General features: G+C 43.0%; 1 protein-coding gene across 4 annotated transcripts in view; it reads left to right on the plus strand.

Moving 5' to 3' along the window:
- Positions 1 to 26739, plus strand: part of LOC109557628 (carboxypeptidase A5) — a 93268-nt gene that overhangs the window by 26806 nt on the left and 39723 nt on the right. For 2 of the 4 annotated variants that reach the window (XM_019959081.2, XM_019959082.2), the window contains exon 1: positions 12088 to 12172. Coding sequence is in view for 2 of the 4 variants with exons in the window: in XM_019959083.2 (XP_019814642.2) it covers positions 1219 to 1317; positions 5141 to 5242; positions 7057 to 7161; positions 7918 to 8028; positions 9307 to 9397; positions 10773 to 10972; positions 12088 to 12172; positions 16667 to 16851 (978 nt within the window). In the remaining 2 variants the exon portion in view is untranslated. Of the gene's footprint in view, positions 1 to 1218; positions 1318 to 5140; positions 5243 to 7056; positions 7162 to 7917; positions 8029 to 9306; positions 9398 to 10772; positions 10973 to 12087; positions 12173 to 16666; positions 16936 to 26739 lie in introns of those variants that run through there. The other 2 variants (XM_019959083.2, XM_070788170.1) reach the window with 2 other exon arrangements.

Genomic DNA, 26739 nt, shown 5'->3' on the forward strand with positions numbered 1-26739 from the left:
GGGTAGGCCAAGGTCCCTCCACTGGTCTTGCATAGGACCAAGTAGCCAGAGTGGACTTGGAACATTTTCAAGTTCTGGCCTCATTCTTCTCCATTGAACAGATAAAGACATTGAGGTATATGGAAGTAAAGTGCAGTGACTTGTTAGAGGAACATGTTGTGCTAGAAAGGGCTTACATGGCAAACCAGTCAGATCTGGATCCAGATCCTGATTTTGCTAACTACTAGCTGTGTAATTTCAGACAAACTGTTACCCTCTTGAGACTCTGTTCCTTCATCAGTAAAATGGTAATAGTTATATCTACTTCATACGATTAATTGAGATTAAGTGCTTAAATGTACATAAAATATCTAACAGTGCATGGTATGTCATAGCTATCTCACAAGTATTAAGTCTCTTTTTTTTTATTTGAAGTCAAGAGGGAAGAATAGAATGTGTGCTGGTGGGGAGGTGCTGAAGGCCAGTCATAAAAAATATCCTTTGAGAATTATTTGCTGGTCCAGTGGCTTCACACTTACATTGCAAGGGGGAGAAGTTCAATCCCTGATCAGGGAACTAAGATCCCTCATGCCATGTGGCATGGGCAAAAATAAATAATAAGCGTGGTTGGTGAAAGGGAGAATGTTACCAGCAGCCCCTAGCAGAGTCAGCGTCACTGCCCAAGTCAGAGACCAGCCTCACGAGCTGTATTTGAACAGCAGGACAGTGTCTGGCTCACGTTCTCTCCTTCACCGAGGTGGGTTGTGGGCTAATTGGTGATTTGGCCTGGGAGTTTCCTGATGGTGTGAGCAGCTGTGAGCTTATTAATCATCCTCACATGTCACAGACATCTGCCAGGAGCCTTCAAAGTAGGAGTGGTTGTAAGAATTTCTTTGTTTCTGAATGGTTTCCCAAGCTGGGTATTTCAGAGGCACTGGATACCAGATGCAGGCTGACGTCTAGAGAATTCATAGTATAGAATAACCAAATGGCACATATGTTGCTTCCAGGGAGAAAGTGAGTTTTGAATGAGGTGTTGTACGTTGGGCTCCAAGAAGTAAGATTTTATAGATACGGGGAAGAAATCTGACCCCCTTTTATACCTTGACGTTTGTGCTGCTTGATATGTGTGCTGAGGGTGCTGCCATCTTGGCCAGCCCATATCCCAAGGAAGAGTGGAAACAACATGAACCTCTGCCCCCAGAGAATCACTTTGTAATGTTGCCATGTCTGTTTCAGAACGTTTTAGATAGTGAACACCAACAGCTACAACGCAATGTACGTCAAGAACTGAGCAATAATTGCTTTAACTATGGGGCCTATCACACCCTGGAAGATGTAAGTATTTCAAAGCAGGTGAAGATCAGATCATTGGCCTTTTGGGTTTTGTAACCCCTCTCCTTACTTCCAGGAGGTGTTAGTCCCTAGTACAGTACGCCTACAATGAGGGGTTAAAATGTGTACACTTCAGCTTCTTTCTGATTCTTGGGTTGTTTATCTCCTAAGAGCAGAGTGAAATGCAAACTGAACATTTACTCCCACATGCATCCTTCTTTTCTTAAGCAACCCCTCAAAGAAAACCATGAAGTAATTGCAACCATTTTCAGTCCTCGTAATTCAACCTTGTTATATTCCACCAGAATCCCTGTACTTTATTCACCCAGATTAAAGTGTTACTTATCCCAGGCAAATAGACAAGTGATTATTTCCAAGGTTAACCAAATATTTCCACTCATTTATCATGACTACTTATAATGGGTATTTGTTCCATAATACATGTTGGTGCTGTGTTTAGTTAGAAATCACTTATATAAATGACTTTCAAGGTAAGCCAACCCTTCAAATAAGAAATTTGGAGCAGAATAATTTAATGTAATATTGGAATTTGAAGAACCAAGAAGGACTGGAATGGAACTGAATCACGTAGCCTATGGTTTTCTTAGGCCCCTAATGTTTTTTTCCTTAGTCTGGAAATTCTCTACTAACTCAGGAACAAACCCCAAATCTAAACTGGTATTTTGTTTCCTATGGCTGAATATATATCCAAAGATAGAGTTCCTGGCATGCTTTTCATGAGGCATATACTTTGAATTATTTTTCTTTCAGATGAGGTTTTTTCCCCAAGCTTTTTTCCCACTTCTTTCCCAGGATTGTCAGTAGCTTTGTTTATTGTGTACACTTGGCCACACTGCCCCTTGATCCCTCTTGTGACCACTGACATACATCTGCAAAACAGCTGGATAAAGTCAGGAGTTCAGTCCAGGGCCATGGACGAAAATGGAGCTGAGGCCCACACAGGGATCCAGCCCGTGACGATAGCCTCATTAACACGGGGCACTCCCGAGCTGAGCTAACAGGTTGCAAATGTCACCCAAGATTCTGGAAACACCATCCCCTCACCTGACTGCTGCAGGATCCTCACGTTCCTATCCACTCAATTTTGTTCTCTGACTTGAGGTATCATTGTCATCTGGCTTGCAGCAGAAGGCTACTCGTATTCAGTTCTTTGTAAAAACAGCTTTTACAAGCACATATCCCACAATCACTTAAACCTTCTTAGGTCTCTAAAGGGAATTTCCTGTTTGTTTCTGCCAGGGTTTCTAATTTAAGACCCTGTGTGCGTATTGTTGTGGTGGCAGTTACTTTTGTTATTGTTGTGGGTAAGCTTTCCCCTTGTGTTGGCACTGTGAATTTGCAACCCCATGTCTGGACACAGCTTGTTGTTTTAACTTTTCCTGAGTAACTCTCCTCTCATAACTTCAGGCAGGCATCTGGCTTTTGCTCCACTTTCTAGGGTCGGTGGGTAGAGTTTCCAGGCCCTTTTCATGGCCATAATTACCACTTTCCAGCTCTCAAGTTGGAACTTGCTCCTTGCTCCAGGCAGGGTCCTTTGCCCTCTACTCCTCTTCCTGGTTGCTATAAACCCTCAGAACCTAAGACGGATATCTAGCCCTGGGGCTTCACCTTTTGTCCTGTACTCTGTTAGCTTGCTCTCTCTTCATTTCTGGCACAATTTTTCCTTTTTTTTTTTTTGGCTTTTAAATTTGTCTGGGACTCATTTTCATAGTATTTTATCTGGCTTGCCTATATATTTGAGAGCGAGTTTCTTGCTCAGTCTGCCATAATGACTGCAAGTCTGATAAACCCTTTAAGCTTGATTTTATTCTGTATTGATTGCACACTTTCCTTCTCTGTAAAGCTCCTTCTTTCAAATTTAAGGTCTAAATATAAATTCATTTATTTCTTTATTTCAGCCCTCAAAAAGTTTGAACAACTAAGGTGGATGAATTCCATTTAAAGCAAACCCTTTTTTTTTTTTATCCCTGAAAGCAAATAAAAGCATTCATAACCTTGTTTTGTTACAGCTCTTCAATTGAGAGATCAAAGTCTTTAGAAGAATCACTTCCAAAGTGGAGTGCTTGTACAGTGGGGTGTAAGCAAGATAGTCCACTGGAATGGAGGAATAAACTGTTGCAATTTCTATTTATATTTCTACATATATTTGAATTTATTATTAATGTAACAACTTTTGTTTCTATTTTTTGTTTTATAATGTACATAATATACTTGTGTGGTATTATACATATTTATAGTACATGCTGAATTTTCTTCCTAACTGATGGGAAAAGTGATGAAAAAAAAGGAGGGGAGTTCTTTCAAGAATCTTGGCTAAATGGGGCCCTAGGTGGTTATCTAGACTCACTTCAGTTCAGTTGCTAAATCCTGTCTCTTTGTGACCCCATGGACTGTAGCATGCCAGGCTTCCCTGTCCTTCACCAACTTCCGGAGCTTGCTCAAATTCATGTCCATTGAGTTCTTGATGCCATCCAACCATCTGGTCCTCTGTTGTCCCCTTCTCCTCCTGCCTTCAATCTTTCCCAGCATCAGGGTCTTTTCAAATGAGTCATCTTCTCATCATGTGGCCAAAGTATTAGGGCTTCAGCTTTAGCATCAGTCCTTCCGATGGATATTCAGGACTGATTTCCTTTAGGATTGACTGGTTTGATCTCCTTGAAGTCCAAGGGACTCTCAAGAGTCTTCTGCAATACCATAGTTCAAAAGCATTAATTCTTTGGCACTCAGCTTTCTTTGTGGTCCAACTCAATCCATACATGACTACTGGAAAAACCATAGCTTTGACAAGATGGACCTTTGTTGGCAAAGTAATGTCTCTGGGTTTTAATATGCTGTCTAGGTCGGTCATCGGAGAAGGCAATGGCACCCTACTCCAGTACTCTTGCCCGGAAAATCCTATGGATGGAGGAGCCTGGTGGGCTGCAGTCCATGGGGACGCAAAGAGTCAGACACGACTGAGCGACTTCACTTTCACTTTTCACTTTCGTGCATTGGAGAAGGAAATGGCAACCCACTCCAGTATTCTTGCCTGGAGAATCCCAGGGACGGGGGAGCCTGGTGGGCTGCCGTCTATGGGGTCGCACAGAGTCGGACACGACTGAAGTGACTTAGCAGCAGCAGCAGCAAGTCGGTCATAGCTTTTCTTCCAAGGAGCAAACATCTTTTAATTTCATGGCTGCAGTCACCTTCTGCAGTGATTTTGGAGCCCAAGAAAATAAAGTCTCTTGCTGTTTTCATTGTTTCCCTATCTGTTTGCCATGAAGTGTTGGGACTGGGTGTCTTGATCTTAGTTATTTTGAATGTTGAGTTTTAAGCCAGCTTTTTCAGTCTCCTTCACTTTCATTAAGAGGCTCTTCAGTTCCTCTTTGCTTTCTGCCATAAGGGTGGTGTAATCTGCATATTTGAGGTGATTGATATTTCTCCCAGCAATCTTGATTCCAGCTTGTGCTTCATCCAGCCCAGCGTTTCTCATGATGTACTCTGCATATAACTTAATAAGCAGGGTGACAATATACGGCCTAGACTAGTATAGTGCAAAGGGCCACACTTTTGAAGCAGTATTTGTATACATGTTTCTACTCTCATTTAACGGACTATAATTTTGTGGACAAATGTGTTTTTCTCTAGAAAATCATAGACATGGATTCTTAGGCAGTTGCTTAATATTAAGCATTTCATATTGTCAACCCCAAGGTTAGGGGACTATAAAAAAATCATTAAGATCAACAAAATAAAGTTCACAGATACCCATCTAGAGCTGAACAAATTTTTTAAATGCCCCTGTGTTTACTTTTTCACACTTCAGATTCACAAAGAGATGGACAGCATTGTCAAATCTTATCCTCACTTGGTAAGCGCAGTGAAGATTGGGCATTCATTTGAGAACCGGTTGATGTATGTCCTGAAGGTGAGGCTCCATGCACCTTGAAGAGCCCGACTGGACTCAGGCTCCTGGTTCCTTGTGTCTAGGACTCAGCCCTCACACTTTTGAAAGAGGCAGATTGTAAGGACCTCCTTGACTTCAGGGAGGAGGGTGAGGTGGGGACACCTCTGCTCGGGTTAGAAGTTGTTCTGACACAGGGTCCCCTGCTTCTGCTTGTTGTGAATGGAGTTAGAAGGAGCACATCCCTTTCCAAGTTTTGGCTGAAAGGCAGGATCAGGAAGAGGTGAGTGGACTTCCCTGGTGGTCCAGTGGTTAAGAATCCACCTGCCAATGCAGGGGACCTGGGTTCAATCCCTGGTCCAAGAAGATTCCACAAGCTAAGGGGCAACTAAGCCCGTGCACCACAACTACCGAGCCGACGCTCTAGAGCCTGTGTGCCACAGCTACTGAGCCTGCAACTGCTGAAGCCCGTGAGCCCTAGAGCCTTGCTCTGCAGCAAGAGAAGTCACCACAGCTAGAGAAAGCCCATGCACAGCAATGAAGACCCAGGGCAGCCAAGAAAACTAATAAAACTTAAAAATGAAAGAAGTGGGAGGTGGTTAGTGTTTCAGAAAGCTTTCAGATTGGCCACAGTCTTTTCCCTCCATTCCCATCTTCTGTAAATATGAAGACAAATTGGGATGGGTCTAAAAATTCCATTCTGCTTTTTAGGGGTACTTATTGGAAAAGCAATCTAGGACGGTAATTTTGAGGTTGGTGTAATTTTAAGCCCAGTCTATGATCCTTGGCTACATCAAGCCTAATTTCCAGATATTTCTAACAGATTTTAGGTCTATATTGGCAAAAGAGGCAAAGAATTTATGGCAGTGACATAAATTACATAAATAATCCAGCCAAATGAGTAAAAAGGAATTTGGAGATATAAACCATGGAACAAGTGATGGTGCCTAGAATTTGTCAAACCCTTAGATCCATACAGGTCCTGAGGGATCCAGGCTTACAGCAATGGTGAAATTACCAGTGGGAGAAGCCCTGCCTTTGAGCTGGTTGCTGTCAAATAATCTACATAAATTTAGATTATTTGCCAACTGATGGAGACCTTTGCTTCATTAGCACCAAGCTCTGATCCAAGGGGACCCAACACTAAAAGGGAGCAGTCAGAATTCATTTCATGCAGTAAGCAATAGTGAACCCCCTTTCCTCATTTTAAAACTGATTTCATTTATGGCATCAGCTAGAACAGGCTGGTTCATGCACTTTTGTGTACCTCTCTGTTGAGATACCATTTGAGGTCATTCAAGAGACATAAAGTGAAAGTGAAGTCACTCAGTCATGTCCGATTCTTTGTGACCCCATGAACTGTAGCCTACCAGGTTCCTCCATCCATGGGATTTTCCAGGCAAGAATACTGGAGTGGATTGCCATTTCCTTCTCCAGGAGATCTTCCTGACCCAGGGATTGAACCCAGGTCTCCTGCATTGTAGGCAGACGCTTTACCATCTGAGCCACCAGGAAGTCCATTTAAGAGACATAATATTATCTCTAATCACACTGAAATTATAATTCACAATAGCAGTTGTTTCCCCTTCCCATTTGCTTCCAACCTTGGAGTGGTTCAAGCTGCCTGGAGCTGTGGTGCTGCAATTCGGCCCTGCCAGTCAATTAAGCTCCTCGACCTGGAGAAGCTTGATAAATGGATGGTGCCCTCAGGAACATTTGGCCTCTGAATGATCTTAAATGGTTTAAATGAATAGGGGCGAACTGGGAAGAGGAGAGGAGAGGTGAGTAGACACACAGCCAGACAGAAGGGTAATTTTCTGGCCTCTTTTTTCTTCCAGTTCAGCACTGGAAAAGGCAGGCAGCGCCCGGCCATTTTGCTGAATGCAGGCATCCATGCCCGGGAGTGGATCTCATCGGCCACAGCAATCTGGACTGCGAGAAAGGTCATGTCGCCTAGTATTAGCCCAGCATTCTGCAGGGCCAGGGGTGCCCTGTACTGTACTATGCAGCTGTACCTGGGAGGGGTGGGATGTGGTAGGTTAGGAGGGTACTCTCACAGGAACAATAGGCTGGGGGAGTCTTTTCAAATTGGAGAAACAAAAGATCAGAGCCCCACAGTCAGCCTCATAGTTTAGCTAAATGGCAATGTCCGCTCATAGCAGTGAGCATACTAATGAGCTGTAGAGGTGGCCCTGAAACACTGACACATAGTCAGTCCTGCTCAGCAGCAAGGCTCAGATAATTTTTACCTTCAGTCCCTTTCAGGCTCTCCTGGCTCTCAGGGACCTCATGCTATCTCCATGCTCTGTCCCTCTGGAAAGTCTAGTTGAAGCCAGTTCCAGGGAGGAGGGGTGGTGCGAGTGGAGGATCCATCTTCCCCAACCCTAGCACAGGGGCTCATATTCCTAATAACTATTATGATGTGTGGTTCTCCTTTCCCCTGCTCCTACCCCCTGGAAGGAAGAATAAACCAGGCAGCCCAGGACTCATTGAAGTTGATGTCATCAGGTAGCCATGTTCCCTCAGATTTTGAAGTGCTCCGTGGGCTTTGCAGAGAGCTGCACCTACAAGGGTGGCAGGGAGACTGCCAGAGGGTAGATGCTGTTCTAGGAGCTGGGCATCTGGGGAAGATACTCTGACTTAGATCTAGCAACCCAGCCTGCAAAGACATAGCTGACAAGCATGTTGTCTTTGCTTAGATTGCATGTGATTATGGGAGAGATCTAGTCATCACCTCCATCTTGGAGAAAATGGATATATTCTTGTTGCCGGTGGCCAATCCTGATGGATATGTGTACACTCATACTCACGTGAGTAATACTGACAGATGGGCTGGGCTTGGAGTTAAGACCTGTTTGTTGATTTCCTTGCTTTGTGACTGCATAGACCTTTATCTATGACCTTAGATAAAAATTCCATAAAATGTGCACTTTAGGAGCTTCCTTGGGGGGTCTCATTTTCCAGTCATTCTCTGGGCTGAGGGTTACCAGGGTATGTTTTTTTTCTTATAAAGAATCGTCTAATGAACTTCCTATTATGGATCTTGAGCAATTATCAACACTTTACCTATCTTCTTTTCATTTCTTTCCCTCCTACATATTTTTTTTTTCTGATGTATTTTAAAGCAAATCCCAGACATCAGGTTACTTCATTCAAAACTTCTTTAGTCTTCATCTCTGCTGCTGCTGCTGCTAAGTCGCTTCAGTCGTGTCCGACTCTGTGTGACCCCATAGATGGAAGCCCATCAGGCTCCCCCGTCCCTGGGATTCTCCAGGCAAGAACACTGGAGTGGGTTGCCATCTTCATCTCTAGTTGATGATAATTAAAACACCACCACTATCAACAGTAAAAAAATTGGATGGAAGTTTTTCAATATCATCTAATATCCCTAATTATCTTTAAAATGTCTTTTGAGTCAATTCGTTGAAATTAGGATCCAGATAAGGTCTGTACCTGTATTTGGTTGTTACAACTATGCAGGCTTTTAAATTATACAGCGTCTTCCCCATCCCTACCCTACCCCCACATGTCTTTTAGAATGTCATTCATTTGTTGGAGAAACCCAAGTAAATTGTCATGTAAAATGTGTCACATTCTGAATTTGCCTGATGACTTCTTTGTTCTGTGCCATTTAATTTATTCCCTCATCCCCTGTGTTTCCTGTTCACTTGCGGTCAGATCTAGATGCTCGATTGGAGTCAGGTCAGTTTTTTAGGCAAGGGTTCAATAGTTGCTGTGCACTTGCTATCACGTCAGTTATCATTGAGGCCGATAATGTCCATTTGTTCCACTTTGACTGAAGCCCTAAATTATTCAGTGGATTCAGGTGGCATCAGGTCATTTTGGGGAAGTCCTTTTCTCCCGATCAGGAGGCTAATTCTCCCTTCTGGGGAAGGAGAGGAGACTCTGCAGTTAGAGAAGGCTGAAACCCCGATGATCCTTCAAATCTCTGAAGTTGCCTCCAGGACTCAGGCAGCTCGCCCCATCCATGGTGCCATCTCTATCATAGGCCCCCCAAAGAAAAGCTTTACCTCTTCTGTGCCCTGACCCATCTCTGAATGCTGTTTCTTCCTTGATGAATTTTTCAGAACCGATTATGGAGGAAGACACGGTCTGTAAATCCTAGAAGCACCTGCATTGGTGCTGATCCAAATAGAAATTGGGATTCTCATTTTGGAGGTAGGTGGGGGAGACAGTTGTTAAATCCTGATACCTCTGGGTAGCCTTGTCCTTAGGTCTCTGAGCTGGCAGTGAGGGAACTGGTTTGTAGGCTATCTCCATTGCTGGTTCACTGAGAAACTGGGCAAATCCCTTATTCTGTGTATCACTCTATATTATTGTTCAGTGTAATTTTGAAAGGGAATGACTGAGCAGTTTCTGTCCTCCTGAGAGAACACTATTATCTTTAAAACTATTCTATCTTATACAAATCCATGAGCTGACCTTCTACCTGGCCATCCTGGTTCCTGGGCAAGTTACTGAATGGTGGAAGGGCTCTTGGTGGTAACAGAAGAGAGCAATTAGCACTATTACCCCAACAGGCAGGATGACGTTGTGAAGATTAAACTATAGCAGTTTACCCTTAGATGTATTAATATGAACCTCTGCCCTTTGATGTTACGGAACGAAAATGAGAATTAGAAGATGTGGATTCTGAGTTCCAGCTATTTAAAAATCACCCCCACAGTAGTGCCAACTGTATGCTATATAGCTTCCCATATATTATCTTATTTATTCTTCTGACCTAGAGAGTGAGTTTTCTTATTGGAAATGGGACAATGGAAGCTCAGCGACAATCTCAAGAGCATACGGTTGATAAGATTTAGGATCTAAACTCACTTTTCAATTCCAAATTCTGGTGGTTCTCTTTCACTGTTCCACAGCTGTACTGATGTTTTGCTTTTGATGTGATGTTTTAATGTAATGGTTTTAATTTTCTTACTTGTGTAGAAATACCACACAAACCATTGGGGGAAAAATAATGTGACTGTGGGAAAGGAGCTGATAAAAATGTGGCAATTGAGGGCATCAAAGCTAAGTCACAACAGGGATGCTTTCACATACATGTCAGATACCTTAGGGGGCTATATTGTGAGGTAATATAGAAGGCAATAATTTTAAATATCTGTCAAATAATCAAGAGATTTTAGCCACAACAATGGATTATTTTTGGCAGCACTTGGCCATTAAGATCTGAACCAAGAGAATTAGTTGGAGAATAAATGGAGTCATTTTCATTATTAATTAGTATTCATATTAATTATCAAGAATACATATTAATTACTCTTTGTAAAATATGACATTAATTGTTGGTGATACAGTACAAGGTCAACTCTATCCATTAAAGGAATTATCAATTTTCCTGCTCAACACTGGCAGATTCAGCACCCCACTTCCACACCCTCCCCACAATATATACACATTGAGGACTAGATTCTCAGGGCAGCCAGCAGCGGCCTGTGCATGCTTTCTGCCTCTCCTCTGGGTGGAGAATCCTGCATTTCTGTTTCCTTAGCCCATGGGTTAACGTTTCTGCTTGGGTCACTCCCCACAGGAGTGGGAACCAGTAACGACCCTTGCTCTGATACGTATCATGGACTCCATGCCCATTCAGAAGTGGAGGTGAAATCGGTGGCAGATTTCATTACAAATCATGGGGACTTCAAATGCCTCATCGACCTGCACAGCTACTCGCAGCTGGTGATGTATCCATATGGCTACACAACTAGCAGAGTCCCGGATGCTGATGAACTGGTAAGTGGTATATGTGTTTCCTCTGGGTGCTGCTACAGTGGTGGTTCTCGAGCTTTGTAGAGAAAGTCCAGAAGCTGGGCTTGTTTCCAGAAGGGCCCAGTGTTCTCTGTCTCTTCTCTGCAATGTGCCATCAGGCCTACTGGGAACAGGAAGAAGATGATCCTCCTTATTTCTGTGTTTGCTGTGAGTTCCAAGATCCACACTGGATGCTGTTTTTCCTTCTCACTTGTCTTTCTGACCAAAATGTATTGCAGATCCACTGCTTGTCAAGAACTGTGGGCAGCATTGTGGTGTCCAAGGGGGAGGTGCTCCTCACTCGGGGTGTGGTAGAATTTAAGTAGGGTGCAGGCCACAGCCCAGGGGTGCTCTATACCGCATGCAGTGATTCACCCCAGGATGTGAGCAGACACTTAGGGTGAACTCATTGGAGTGGGCCTGACACCTGCAGAGTGACTGCAGGCCTCTCTTTCTCTGCTGGTTTGCTTGAGTGTGCCCCTCTGCCAGGGGTCACAGCTACAGGGCTTATGACTAGGTGTGGTCTAGACTTTGGTCTCAAGCAGGTCCTCTGTGTAGGGCACATCCATATATGGTGGCCCTTTCTCCACCTCCACTCTGAGAACACCCAAACTCTTAAAAGGTTTTCGCTTGAACATACTTGCCCTTCCCTTGTCTTCATGAACATGACATTCCCTTCCCTCAGGTTAGGTGAACATGGTGATGCCTTTACTAGATTTCTAATGGGCTGGTGAACAGCCCTCCAGATCTGCAAAGAGCTGCAATACAGCACCCCAACTTGAGTTTACAATACACCTGTTTTCAGAGCACTTATCTGGCCTTCTTCCACCTCTCTCCTTACCCTGGCCCCAAACTGGAAATAAAGAACTGAGGATGTGATAGAAGGAGTTGGAGGAACCATTCCATTTCTCTCACTTTATAGTTAGGCCTTGGCTCTGGTCAGATGGGAAAGAAGGAGACCAGAAGGGAACTTTGGGTGGTGGGGAGGGGTTGGGGGGTGGGGGTTCAGGAATCTTCCAATCCACTGCAGTACAGAACAGCTGAGGAATGTCTGGCTTCAGAGTCCATTCTTTCTCACTTTAATGATCTCCCGCTCCTAGGATATGGTGGCACGGAATGCATCCAAAGCTATGGCTTCCTTGTCGGGCACTCAGTACCAAGTGGGTTCTGTCGGCTCCACTGTCTGTAAGTACTCCCTGAGTTTACTGGTTACTAGGGAACACTTGGAGAGGATACTTGAAGCTGGAGAAGAGCCACAAGACAGCCTTTTTTTATGTTGTAACCTGTTTTTGTTGCTAGTGATAGGCTGAATTTATGTCAAGTCCGTGTGGTGGTAGTTGTTGCAGGCAACCATCTTCATCGAACTGGGGTGGTGGTACCAGGGCGTGGAGGGGACCCCCTCACCATCCTGTCTGAAATGAACATGTGCATAGCAGGCTTGGTTTAGGAGGTCCTCTGGACAGTCATTAGCATTGAGCTGAAAAAACAAAAAAACTCTATGAAGACTGCAGACCTGACGAGGGTCTTGAGACCCATGACCTACAACTCAACCTCAGTTTCAGGAAATACTTTTGTTTTGGTTTCTCGCTGAAGTGTTTCATCTGAGCATTTCACTCTATTCCTGCTGAGATCCTTCTAGTTCCGTTATTCTGTGATCTGATCTTTAAATTTTTAGATCAGATTGAAGGATATGATTATTTTCCAAGGCCCTAGCTATAAATGGGAAATAGAAACACAAACATGGGGAGCTAAGCTCCTTTCAAACAAGTGCCCTTCTTTTCCCCCTCTGGTGCCTCCTCTGTAAATAGTTTTCCAACAGTTGGTCTGCCCTCAAAGCCCGTGAAAACTTGCCGATATTGCTTTCCTTTTCCATACTGTAACTCGCTCTCCCATCCTACTTACTTTGCCCTCAACTGCTGTTCTCCTCAGTCTTCCTCTTCTGCAAAGATTCTCCATCCCACCTCCTAGGTCCTCATCTATACTCTGACCTCAGCACTCTTGTCTGTATTTCACATGCCACCAAGCTGCATAAAGCACTTAGCAGGATGTTGATGTTTGTGTTGCTAATTGCATCAACAAGCTAGTAATTACTCATGGTTTATCATTACTAGTGTTGTTGAATGGGAGCACCTCTGAGAACAAACACATCAGGAGAGGTTCACCACCTTCTATTTAATTAGTCAGAACTGAGCCCTATGCCAAAGAGAGCTAAAGGAAGTTGGCAGGAGCCTTCTGAGGAGGTCCTCTCCAAAGATCTCTGCAGGTCACCAGAGTCCTGGATTTTGGGTCTAAACGCCAGTTTAAAGAATAGAGCACTGGGACGACCCAGAGGGATGGTATGGGGAGGGAGGAGGGAGGAGGGTTCAGGATGGGGAACACATGTATACCTGTGGCGGATTCATTTTCATATTTGGCAAAACTAATACAATTATGTAAAGTTTAAAAATAAAATAAAATTAGGAAAAAAAAAAAAAAAGAATAGCCTTTTCCTCCCATATCAAAAAACATTCTTCTTCCCAGCATAAGCTGTCCCCAAAGTAAGAGATACTCATCAGATTGCTCCAACAGAGTAGGACAAAGGCTCTCCTGAGTGTTATCAAGAGACATAATATTTTCTACCTCTTTCAAGAGCCCATCTTCTGTATTTTTTACAGGCTTTGCCTGCCCTCCTTTCTTCCCCAAAATGAAATCAATTTTTGTATAAAAATACTCTCACTCTCTGGGTTAGGGTGTGTAGGACGTAAGTACTTGACATTTGTTCCTTCAAGTGCTGACCCTTTCCTTAGATTAATCCTTTTAGATGAATTATAAAATTTGTATATATTATTCAATTATACAAATTATTTGTATTTGTATGAATATAAATAATTCTAAAATGGATTTTCACACTCTCCTGCCTTCTTTGAGCATGTAGAAGAGATTTAAGTTCCTTTCTTCATGACTGAGTGGCTTTCTGAATGTCAGTTGTTGTATCTTGAAAGCCTTCTGTGCTATATTGGACTGTTCAATCCTTTTGCTAAATAGCCCAGCTTGTTTTGCTTCTTTAATTCTTGTGTCTGCTTTCTAGAATTTTCATGTCTCCTTCCTTAGGCCACCTTCCTCTAGCAACCCTTTCCCCTCCTCTTCACAGATTCTGATCTACTAAGGGCTTAGAAACAAAGTCTTTGAGCTTGTTTGGCTCATGGGTAGATTGTGAGTTTTAAGGATGTTCATGACAGCATTGTTTAGTTATAGAAGACTGGGAAGCACCTAAATGTTTATCAGTAGAGTACTGGATGAAAATGCATTTGGTGTATTCCTACAGTGAAACGGAAAAGGAAATGACAGTCCACTCCAGTATTCTTGCTTGGAAAATCCCATGGACAGAGGAGCCTGGCAGGCTACAATCTATGGGGTCAGAAAGAGTCGGATATGATTAAGCAACTTCACCTCATTTACAGTGAAACATTATGCAGCCCTTAAGTGAATGAGGTGGATCTGTATGTGCTAATAGGAAATAATCTTCAATTGTTAATTGAAAAATAGAGTGTGCACACCAGTGTTATTAGTATGTTCCCAGTTATGTTTAAAAAAGAGTAGGTAGGTAGACTTAGCAAGGACCCAAGTAAAGTGAAGTTCTTGAATCTGATCAGTTTGTTCAGCAGAGGTCCTCCTGCCCTCTTCCTGAATTTAAAACCTGTTCTGAAATACTTGAGCTTGCTATGTAACTTGCTGGTGCCATAGTCTGTTTATTATTCAGCATTTTTCTCCAGGTAGAGAAAATCTGTAGGAATTATACAGGAATTTCAGAGAGATTAGGAGAGCCTATTCCATAACCTCAGGGAACATGTAATTGCAGCTGAAGCAGCATCTCTGCTGCTGCTGCTGCTGCTAAGTCGCTTCAGTCGTGTATGACTCTGTGCGACCCCATAGACGGCAGCCCACCAGGCTCCAGGCAAGAACACTGGAGTGGGTTGCCATTTCCTTCTCCAATGCATGAAAGAGAAAAGTGAAGGTGAAGTCACTCAGTCGTGTCTGACTCCTAGTGACCCCATGGACTGCAGCCTACCAGGCTCCTCTGTCCATGGGATTTTCCAGGCAAGAGTACTGGAGTGGGGTGCCATTGCCTTCTCCGTGAAGCAGCATCTCTAGAAAATCACAAATGGTATCATAAGAAACAACATTCAGGAACAATGGAAAAATAAAGGGACCCATATTTTAACAGACATGTGTATATTATGGGCTTCCCTGGTAGCTTAGTTGATAAAGAATTTGCCTGCAATGCAGGAGACTGCCACAACACAAGAGACACAGGTTCAATCCCTGGGTCAGGAAGGTCCCTTGGAGAAGGAAATGGCAGCCCACTCCAGTATTCTTGTCTGAGAAATCCATGGACAGAGGAGCCTGGTGGGCTACAGTCCATGGGGCCACAAGAATTGCACACAACTGAGCAACTAAACCACCACCACCATATGTTTTATATATAAAACATTCTAACTGAACCCCAAGTAGGTTGAAGAAAGCATGGGCTTTGTCATCAGATGGATTTGAATTCCAGCCCTGCCATTTTCCATCTATGTTTTCTTAGACAAAGTATTCTATTCTGAGCCTGGATTTTTTTCTTATCTGAAAAACAAGGACAGTAATACCCATCTCACTGGTTTATTAAAGATTAAACGTAAACTTACCAGTATGATGACTGGCTCATGGTAGATGTTCAACAAATGATAGCTGCTGTTGACATTGTTATTTTATTATTCAGTATCATCTACACTACACCTTTATCCAGTTTCTGCTAGAGTTTGACTGGAAGAAGCAGGAAAACAGGCTTTTGCCTCCTTGGCCTTTTGACAAAGGGAAGTCCCAAGTGCTTCCTTCCCTCTGTGTTGTTAGTTACCTCTTGAGATGCAAAAAGTTATCCTAAAATTTAGCAGCTTAAAACAATAAACATGAATTTTCTTATACAGTTTCTGTGTGTCAGGAACTCAAGAGCTGCCTAGCTGGGTGGCTCTGGCTCAGGCACTCTCGGGAGGTTGCAGTCAGGATGTCTTCCAGGGTTACAGTCGTCTAGAGGCTTAATGGGGCTGAGGGATCTGCTTCTCAGACTCACTCTGGTGCCTGCCAAGTGATTGCTAATTGTTGGCAGTGAGTTCTTCACCACATAGACCTCTTTATAAAGGTCTGCTTGAGTGTTCTTACAACATAACAGCTGGCTCTATCAGAGCCAGTAACCCAAGAGAGAGCAAGGGCAGAAGCCATGATATTTATGACCTAGCTTTGAAGGGTGCACACTTTCATTTCTGCAGTCAAACAGATCATGTTGGCCCTGCCCAGTATAGGAGGGCATTACACAAGGATGTGAATACTAGGAGATAGGATCATTGTGGCTGTGATGGAGGCTGCCTCCCACACTCTGCAGAGATTGGCTTCCAGTGACCTGAAGGAGTCCAAACAGTGAATTGGTGACAAAATGGAAATGCGGATTTAAAATCTCCTGGATTGAGACTGGTGAAGACCTTCCTGGTGCAGGACGGCCTGAGACACAGGGATCAGGTCAACATTTGTGTGTTGTAGGTTGATGACTTTCAGAAAGAACTGTAGATCACTGAGGAACCATAGGTTGGCAGCGCTCCGAGCCCCATCCCGTCTAACCCTGAAAGGAACTAGGCTTCAAAGTGTTTTCTCTTTTTGACTTAACAGATACAGCTAGTGGGAACACTATTGACTGGGCATATGATAATGGCATCAAGTATGCGTTCTCTTTTGAGTTGAGAGATACTGGTTTCTATGCCTTCGCTCTGCCAGCCGACCAGATCATCCCCACTGCACAGGAGACCTGGCTGGGGCTCAAGACCATCATGGAGCATGTGCGGAACAACATCTAGAAGAGAGCCTTGCTCTGTCTACATTTTGTATTCCCTTGTCCACACACACACAGAGGCCATTATTAAAGAGAGCGTGTTCCTTCACACATGAGTCGGAGTCTTCTGGCTTTGTAGAGAACACAGGTCAGCCCCCGGCCAGCCCCCTTCCTTGTAGTTTGTGCATTCTGGCCGTGCGCTGAGAGAAGCACTTCTGCCAGCCTGCTGTGTTTTGGTTCTGCTGTTTCAATGAGCCCTCTGTATGCCTTTCCTTCCACGTAGCTGGGTGGGCAAGCCACACTTAGGATCAACCCTTACTGGGTGGCACGTCTCTACCTCATGTTTAGATCAAAAGGTGTGTGAAATGGTTCTCTAGTTTCATCCGATCTAGCCACACCCATGGCCTTGCTCTGGTGGGGGCCCCAAGGGAAGTGCTGTGGGAGGTAATGCTGTCTTTTAGACTGGTCTCACAGATGTCACAGAACTTCCTTTAACTGATCTCACTCCTTCTTGAACATATTTTTCTTTGAAAAATAAATCCCATAGGGTCATCAGTACAGGTCATCCCCTTGTTTTGTTTTTGTTCGCTCTTAGTCTGAATATAAGACTCACGTCTCATAACTGGGTCAAAAATTCCCAGATATTACAATTCTGATCACATTCTCCCCTTTGTTATTCAGTGTAACTGGGATCCAGAAGGTGATCTGTGTCCTCAGGTACTGCTCACTTAGAAAGCCTGGATTAAGTGCTGATCTAATATAATAGCAGGATAGCTAAATTATCCCCATCTGTCCTGATGGGCTCACCTCTACTTTGCCTTTTGAACTTACTTCAGAGATCTTTCTCTCACCCCGTTGGTCCTAAATCACTCCTCTGGCTTAGGTAATCTTACTACCCTTGCACATCCCTATTTGTTCTCTGGTGTACCTTGTTTCCTTCTCCTGGTTTTCACTTTTTGGTTTTGATCTTTAAAGTTGCTTTTTCTATTTTGCATCCTGGACCTTGAGTAGCAAGGTGGAGCAAAGATTCATCAGTCAGGCTCCTCTTGTTACATTCTTCCTTAGCATGTACCATCTGCCTCTTTTATTTTCTCTCTCTCTCTTTTTTAATTTGCTCTTTTCAAACATGTCTGTAAATCTTACCCTTCTGCCTAGGATTTGTGCAGCATCTGGTATGTGCTCATAAGCCAATAAATATTCAATATGAGTCTCCTGATCATCTTCTATTCTTTGCCTTCACCTGAATGGAACCAAGCCATGGTTTTGAATATGCAGCTCTTTATAATGTCAAAAGTCAATTTTAATCCCTGTCCACATATCACATGACATATCCTTCTCCATCAGGCTAAGGGGCCTCCAGGGTACTGTTACCTTGGTGACTGCACTCTGGTCCTGGGTCTAGTTCTTAGTTTTTCAGCTCAGAGGCTTGATATTTTTTGTGTCTGTATTGATTAGACTTGGGGATGCTGACTCACGCCTACAGAGCTCAGATGAGGCACATGATAAAATCAGAATACAAATTTATTAATTTACATCATGGCATGTAACTGTTTAGTGGATTGGATCCTCACGTCAGCCTGAACAGTACATTCTCTCCCTGTAGGCAAAGATACATGGGAAGCCAAATTATAATCAGAAGGTTGTTTAGTGAGCGGGGCGTCAGAGCAAGGAAAGTTAATTACAGTCTATGATTAGAATTTTTAATGGTATCCAGCTCTAATAGCATGATACATCCAATTCTATAACCAGAGCACACCTGCCAGCCAGCTGGTCGCTTGTGCTGGCTAGTCAGGGCTGCTGCAGACCAGACAATGCCTCAGTAGATATAACATGCTTGCCTCTGTGACTTGCCTGTAACCTCTGTTTGTGGAACCCCTTGCCCACCCCCAAGATTGAAATGGTCCTTTAGACTCCTTAAGAGAAAGATTTATTAAACAAGGCATAAAAAACCATAAAAGAATACCTATGATTATAATAACATTAAGAGATATCATTAAAAGACACTATAAAATGAGAAAACAAGTTGGAAATTAGAAGATAGCCATAATATTCATAATACACTCAAAAGACAAAGGACATACAAAGAACTACAGATTAGTAAGAAAAGGACAAATAATCCAATAGAAAAGTGGATAAAAGATATGAGCAAGCACTTCACTTAAGAAGCGGTAACAGGTATTCTGATAACATAGGAAGAGATGATTGGGGCTTCCCCCATGGCTCAGTGGTAAAGAAACTGCCTGCAATGCAGGAGCTGCAGGAGAAGCAGGTTCGATCCCTGGGTGAGGAAAATCCCCTGGAGGAGGCCATGGCAACCCACTCCAGTATTCTGTCCTGGAGATTCCCATGGACAGAGGAACTTGGCAGGCTACGGTCCAGAGGGTGGACTTCCCTGGTGGCTCAGTGGTAAAAAATCTGCCTGCAGTGCGGGAGACATGGTTTCAATCCCTGGGTCAGGAAGATCTCCTGGAGAAGGAAATGGCTGCCCACTCCAGTATTCTTGCCTGGAGAATCCCATGGACAGAGGAGCTTAGTGGGCTACAGTCCTGGGATCACAGAGTTGGACACAACTGAGTGACTTGACACTTTCAGGAAGAGATGATTACTGATGGAAGACATATAAATCAAAACCAAAATGAAAAGCCATTTTATACTCATTCAGTTTATATAAGTCAGAAAGTTGGAGAACTTCCCTGGTGGACAGTGGATAGGAATCTGCCTGCCAAAGCAGAGGATACTGATTCGATCCCTGGTCTGGGAAGATTCCTTATGGCATGGAGCCACCAAGCCTGTGCACCACATTACTGAGCTTGTCTCTAGAACCTTCGCACTCCAATTACTGAGCCAGTGTGGTGCAGCTACTGAAGTCGATGTGCCTCCAGCCTGTGCTCTGCAACAAGAGAAGCCACAGTAATGAGAAGCCTGCACGCGGCAACGAAGAGCAGCCCCCGTTAGCCAAGACTCTTAGAGAAAGCCCACAAGCAGCAATGAAGACCCAGTGCAGACAAAAAAAAAAAAAAAAGAAAAGTTGGAGAGGAGGTAGATAACAGGATCTCTTATACCTAGTTGGTGGGTGTGTGAATTAGCAAATTCACTTTGGAGAATAGTTTGGCATTATCTTCTAAATTTCACACTTCCATCCATCCCTTCCACCTCTTCCATCCCAAGCATTGTTGTTCAGTCACTAAGTTGTATCTGACTCTTTGCAACCTCATGGACTGCACCATGCCAGGCTCCCCTGCCCTTCACTGTCTCCCAGAGTTATAAACCCAAGAAATTCTTGCAGTATGTAACAGGAGACATATATGAGAATCTTCACAGCAACACTGTTCATAACAGCAAAAACCTAAAAACAACTTAAAAGTCCACCAGTGGGACAGTGGGTGAATAAATATGGTATTTTCACATACTGAAATATTATACTACAGTCAGAACAAAACTTAGTGTGATTTCCTTTCTAGAAAGTTCCAAGTAATTGGGAGGTAAATATATATAAAATTTATATACACACACACATTTATAAGGAAGACATACAAAATTTGGTAAAGCTATGTAAAAAAGTAAGCAATAGTAAAATAAGTCAGACAGAAAGACAGATACTATATGTTATCACTTATATGTAGAATCTGAAAAATAAAACAAATGAGTGAATATAACAAAAAGGAACAGACTCACAGATACAGAGAACAAACTAGTGTATAATAGTGGGGAGATAGGGGAGGGGGCAAGATAGGGGTAGGGGATTAAGGGGTACAAACTACTATGTATAAGATAAATGAGCTACAAGGCTATATATTGTCCAGCACAGGGAATATAGCAAACATTTTATAATAAATATAAATGGAATATAATCTTTAAAAATTATGAATCACTTTGTTGTACACCTAAAACATACAATATTGTAAATCAGCTATAACTCAATAAAAAGGATAGGAGGGAAGCAAGATACAGTAGACACACCTGGTCAAGTGCACTTATCCCTAACTACTGTGAATGTTGGCTGTCAGCATATCAGGCCCCATCCCTCTCTGTAGTATTGCCATTAGCCAATGGGGGTTGCCTTACCCAGGAAGCCATGCACCTGCTTTCTGTTTATCACTTCCCCAAATGTCAGTCCATCACTGATTGACTCTGGGTACAAACAGGTAGTCTTTGCTTCAAGGTAGAGTCAGTGTTCTGGTTCACTGTATGCCTGAGAGCTCTGAATCCAGGCTCCAGCAAATTCCACATCCTTGCTTAGCTATTTTTCCCTCTCCATCCCTGCTTCCCAAACTCTCCTCCTGAGAACTCCCTCAGTAAATCATCTAAACAAGAATCCCATCTCAGGCTCTACTTGTAGGGAAATGGAGAACCTGGGATTCTGAATGATGATTACCTTAGATCGGAAGAGGTTGGGACATGAGATAAGGGTCAAAGCCCTTTGGTGAGGTAAAGGACCTGAGCTTTTGTTTTAGGTTACCTTTTATTTTTTTCAGGTAAAAAACCTAATTCAACAGCTAAATAACAAAAGAAGGCAGCCATTAACCAGGATTACAATTAATCCTTAATTACAATTAATTTGTAATTACAATTGCAATCAATTTGGATTAATTACAATTAATTACTTTGGCCACCTGATTGAAGAACTGACTCACTAGAAAAGACCTTGATGCTGGGAAAGATTGAAGGCAGGAGGAGAAGGGGACGACAGAGGATGAGATGGTTGGATGGCATCACTGACTCAACGGACATGAGTTTTAGTAAGCTTTGGGAGTTGATGATGCACAGGGAGGCCTGGCGTGCTGCAGTCCATGGGGTCGCAAAGAGTCAGACACGACCGAGCGACTGAACTGACAATTAATCTATTTCTAGGCCTTCCCAGGTGGCTCAGTGGGTAAAGAATTTGCCTGAGATGCAGGAGACACAGGAGACATGGGTTTGATCCCTGGGTTGGGAAGATCCCCTGGAGGATGGAATGGCAACCCACTCCAGTATTCTTGCTTGGAGAATCCCATGGACAGAGGAGCCTGGTAGGTTACAGTCTATAGGACTGCAAAGGGTCAGACACAACTGAGCATGCATGCATGGACCTGAAATCCAATTTTTAAAAATGTTTACAAAGATACAATTGTTTTTTTTTTTAAAGGTTTTACTATGCAACATACATGCAACGTGCATTTATTGAGAATCTAATGTATTCCAGGGACAGTTTTAGATGCTGGCAATGTGATGTTAAACAAAAAGACAAAAATCCCTTCTTGCATGGAATTTCACTGTAGTTGGAGAGACAGTAAGTTCTCAAGAGAACTGTTAAATTAAAATTTTAATTTGGGAAACTTCCCTGATGGTTCAGTGGCTAAGGCTTCTTGCTTCCAATGCAGGGGGCCTGGGTTAGTGAACTAGATCCCATGTGCTGAGACTAAGACCTGTCACAGCCAAATAAAATAAATTTTAATTTGGGTAATGCAAGATGCTATAAATAAAACCAGCTGCTGTCAGGAGAGTGATGGGTGGTGGTGGGGCCTCTAGATTGGAAATGTTAGAGAAGATGGCATCTAGCTTGTATAATATTATAAAATTATTCTTACCTCTCTTCCTTGTATTCTTTTATACTCCCCCAAACCACGTGAAAAATGCGGGCTAATGTTATCCACATTTTACAGGTGGAAAATCTGAAGAGCAATAAGGTTCTTGCCCAAAACAAACAGTATCTTCTGTTCCCTAAGTGAAGACCCCACTGAAAAAGAGAAGATCTAAATGATAAGCATTCATGGACACAACTTGAATTTCTGAATCATATTTCAGTTCAAAAGGCTCTCATACCTCATCAAACCAGTCTCCATGGAATTTTTCACTATTAAGGACATTGAAGAGGATAGAAAAGGGATAATCCACTGATAATGGGAAAAAAGTATTTTAAATTCTCTCTTTTTGTAGTACCGGGAAGGGGCTTGCTGAGCCATTTTCAAGTCTTATACCCAGTCCTACTGGGGACCAAAAGAAGACCTTCTGTGAAGTAAATAATAGGTAAGGGTATGGTCCATGGCTGTGGATGGGATTAGCTACTTGAAACCAGCTGCTTATTGAACTGCAGCCATCTGGGGACTTCAAGGCAGACCACATCCACTTATCTGTGTTACACATGGCAAGGGGCAGCCAAATAGCCCAACTCCTTCACTCAGTCATGTGACCTTGGGCCGTGCTATAACCTCTGGGAGCCCCAGTTTCCTTTTCTTTAAGATGAGGATAGTGACTGTATTTATAGTAACTTATGAAGAGGATTCAGTAAGCTAATGCGTGAAAGTCTTCAGCACTTTACCTACAGGTGGAAGTACTCCACATATGTTGCTTGAATTATTCTTCTCACCAAATGTTAAAAATTCATTTATGAATGAGGCATTGGCATTTCCCCTTATTAGAACCCTTATTTATTTATTGGCCACACTTCGTGGCATGTGAGATCTTAGTTCCCTAACCAGGGATTAAACCAGTGTGCCCTGCAGTGGAAGCACAGAGTCTTAGCCACTGGACTGCCAGGAAAGTCCCGTAGTAGCCATATATATTTTTTTAGACTTATCTTAAGACTTAAAGATCTCAATAATTCACAGAAAAGCACTGGTTGGATGTTTCCATTTTGAGTATTATTTGGGTTTTGAAGTTGCAGGGTTCTTTCTCTGGGAGCTTTTCTACGTTAAACAGATATTGATGCCCTTCTCAGTAAAAGGATTAATCAAGGGAACATGGCCTGAAACTTCCATAGGTCCAGCTTCCATGCACAGCCGTGTCAAGTGTGTAGGGTTACCATTGGTTTTTACTGGTGCTGCCTGCTATAAGTCTATTTTGGGTGAAGTTGAGGATATGTTCCAGTTTTGGAATGTCTTATGTAGATTGTACTTTTTTTAATGTCACTATCCTCAGACCAACTATGAAGAATCATTTTTATCGTTATCATCATCATCCTTATCTTTCTAGTTGATGACTTCTGGAATTTTGCCAAACCAGACAGCTTGTAAAATAAATTCTCTCTACTGTTTGTATTGAACCTTAAATCATGAGCACCAGCTGTTTCTTGTATTTGAAGTAAAGCTCCAGGTGTACTGGTGGCATCCAGAGAGCATAGGCGGTTTTTTCCTCCTTAGAATATATGGGTACCATGTGCAGCTGGCCAATTTGCTCCTTTAACGCAGAAAGTGAATCTCATAGTTTTTGTATTTCTTACAAAGCTGAGCTCAGCAGCTAGTAAATATTTGTTGATTTGATTTGCTGTAGGGCAGCAAGTTAACAATTGCATAAGCTGTACTCTCAACAAGTTCGGGCAGCAGAAAAAGAGTATTTTTTCCAACAAATATTATCAGTGGAATTCTGGAAAATAGGAATGTATATCCCTCAGTTCTAAGAGAAACAGAACATAAATTAAACCTTCAGAGATAAGGAAGGCTTGATACTAAGTTGCTTGCATTTTTGTAATGGTTTATATTTAAAAAATGCTTTTATTTATACTGGATAATTAAATTATCACAACCACCTGGGGATACATGCAGGCTGGGTATTCCTGTCCCTATTTACTGATGAGGAGTCAAAGAATTAAAGAGGTGAAGAAACATGTCCAAACAAAAACAGATGGAAATGGTGAAGCAGATTCTCTAGGCCAGCTCTAGAAATTGTTGCGGAGAAAGTAATTTGAATGCTTTTAAAATGCACAGAGTTCCTCCAGCTCTTTTGGCCTCACAACCCTGTACTACCTTCCTGTCCTCTGATAGCTTTGAGTTTCTAGGTTTGCAGTGATAAGAGGGAGTTTAGGGAAGAAACAGGAGCCGCATTCTCCCTCTCTGGCTACCATTGCTGGCTGATGACACCCACAGTTGAGAGGCATTGTGTGGTTCCCATGGGTCTGCCCCCTGTGCCTTCACCTAACATTGTCATCAAGGGACAATATTTTAATTATTATAAAACATCTGGAATGGACCAAAGACACTATTTCCATACATTAGGGACTTCGTGCACTTTCACAGAGATTAGACAGCCTACGGAACCGCCTACTCCCATCTTTAACTATTAGCTTCTTGAAACCTTGGATGACAAAATGCCTACCGCTCTCAACAAACAGATATATTCTGAGTATTTAAACAACTTGACCTAACCTTAGGAAGCCATTAACTCAGATTTTGGACTCTCAAGGTCAGAGCCAAGGTTTTATTTATTTTGGGTCCATAGTACGTGAGCAAAAATTGGTGACCCCTACAGCAGTGTCATTTTCACACCTGATCCACTCGGCTAATGGGCTGAGGCAGTCTCCCTTCCTTGGCTCTGAGTACCTGGCCATGGTATTTTTCTTATCTGATGGATGGGAGAAGCCCAGAGGTCAGGGAAAGTGAAGACCTCCTGCTCTCGTTTCAGCAAATCTGTATGAGAAAACTCAGAGAAGTCAGGCTCAGTGGGAAAGGAAGGATGACCTATCTCATGGTTGTGAAGTGGTATTATTTCCTTATTTAAAATAAAAAAATACATATGTATTTTAATATTTTATTATTTGTTTTTGGCTGTGTCAGGTCTTAGTTGAAGCACCTGGGTTCTGGAGTTGTGGTGCATGGGTTTAGTTGCCCTGCAGCATATGAGATCTTTGTTCCTAGGTGAGGGATCATACCCACATCCCCTGCGTTGGCAGGCTGATTCCTAACCACTGGACCACTAGAGAAGTCCCTAAAGTGGTATTTCTAGATACTTCTAGCTGCAGTTGGTGGTAAACAGGTATTAACTTGCTAAGGAGGCATGTCAAAGAAGGCCCCGGATCTCCTCTCTCCCTTTTGCCCCAGGGCCATCAATAGGATAAATATCTTATAGGCATGTTTCTTTATGTCCTCTAGGCTCCTTGATGCCTGGCAGGAAGTCTAGGAGCCTTCTGTCTACTCAGGAATACAAATAAGGGACTCCTGTAGGCAGAAAGATATTTGTTCAGGCTGAAAGTGGACAACTTGCTAGGCTGGGATGCGTGCATGCTAAGTCACTTCAGTTGTTTTCAACTATTTGTGACCCCATGGACTGTAACCTACCAGGATCCTCTGTCCATGGGTTTCCCCAGGCAAGAAAACTGGAGTGGGTTGCCATTCCATTCTCCAGGGGATCTTCCTGACCCAGGGATTGGACCCATGTCTCCTGAGACTCCTGCATTATAGGCAGATTGTTTACTGCTGAGGCTGGGGAAGGCCTGCTAATTAATAGCACTGGCCCTGGAAGAGGGGTTTCCCCTCCTACTCTTTGCCAGGGCTGCAGGGTGGGGGAGAGATATAAGTGCCAGCTCTGCGGGCTCAGAGGTCAATGGTATCATAACCTTTGGAAATTAAACTGAAAGATTGAGAGGAGGCAGTCCAGAGATAATTTTTCATACTCCCATAGAAGGAGAAATAATAACACATTGATCATTGTTTCCCTGGGTTGCTCAAACCTGATGGACTGTTTGCTCTAGTAGTATCAGAATTTCTCTGGCACTTGAATCCAAATTTGTGGACCATTCCTCAGCTATTACCAACTGGACATGGAACAACAGACTGGTTCCAAACAGGAAAAGGAGTACGTCAAGGCTGTATATTGTCACCCTGTTTATTTAACTTATATTCAGAGTACATCATGAGAAACGCTGGACTGGAAGAAACACAAGCTGGAATCAAGATTGCCAGGAGAAATATCAATAACCTCAGATATGCAGATGACACCACCCTTATGGCAGAAAGTGAAGAGGAACTCAAAAGCCTCTTGATGAAAGTGAAGGTGGAGAGTGAAAAAGTTGGCTTAAAGCTCAACATTCAGAAAACGAAGATCATGGCATCCAGTCCCATCACTTCATGGCAAATAGATGGGGAAACAGTGGAAACAGTGTCAGACTTTATTTTTGTGGGCTCCAAAATCACTGCAGATGGTGACTGCAGCCATGAAATGA

This window comes from Bos indicus, chromosome 4 (assembly GCF_029378745.1).
Source record: "Bos indicus isolate NIAB-ARS_2022 breed Sahiwal x Tharparkar chromosome 4, NIAB-ARS_B.indTharparkar_mat_pri_1.0, whole genome shotgun sequence".
NCBI classification, from domain to species: domain Eukaryota; kingdom Metazoa; phylum Chordata; class Mammalia; order Artiodactyla; family Bovidae; genus Bos; species Bos indicus.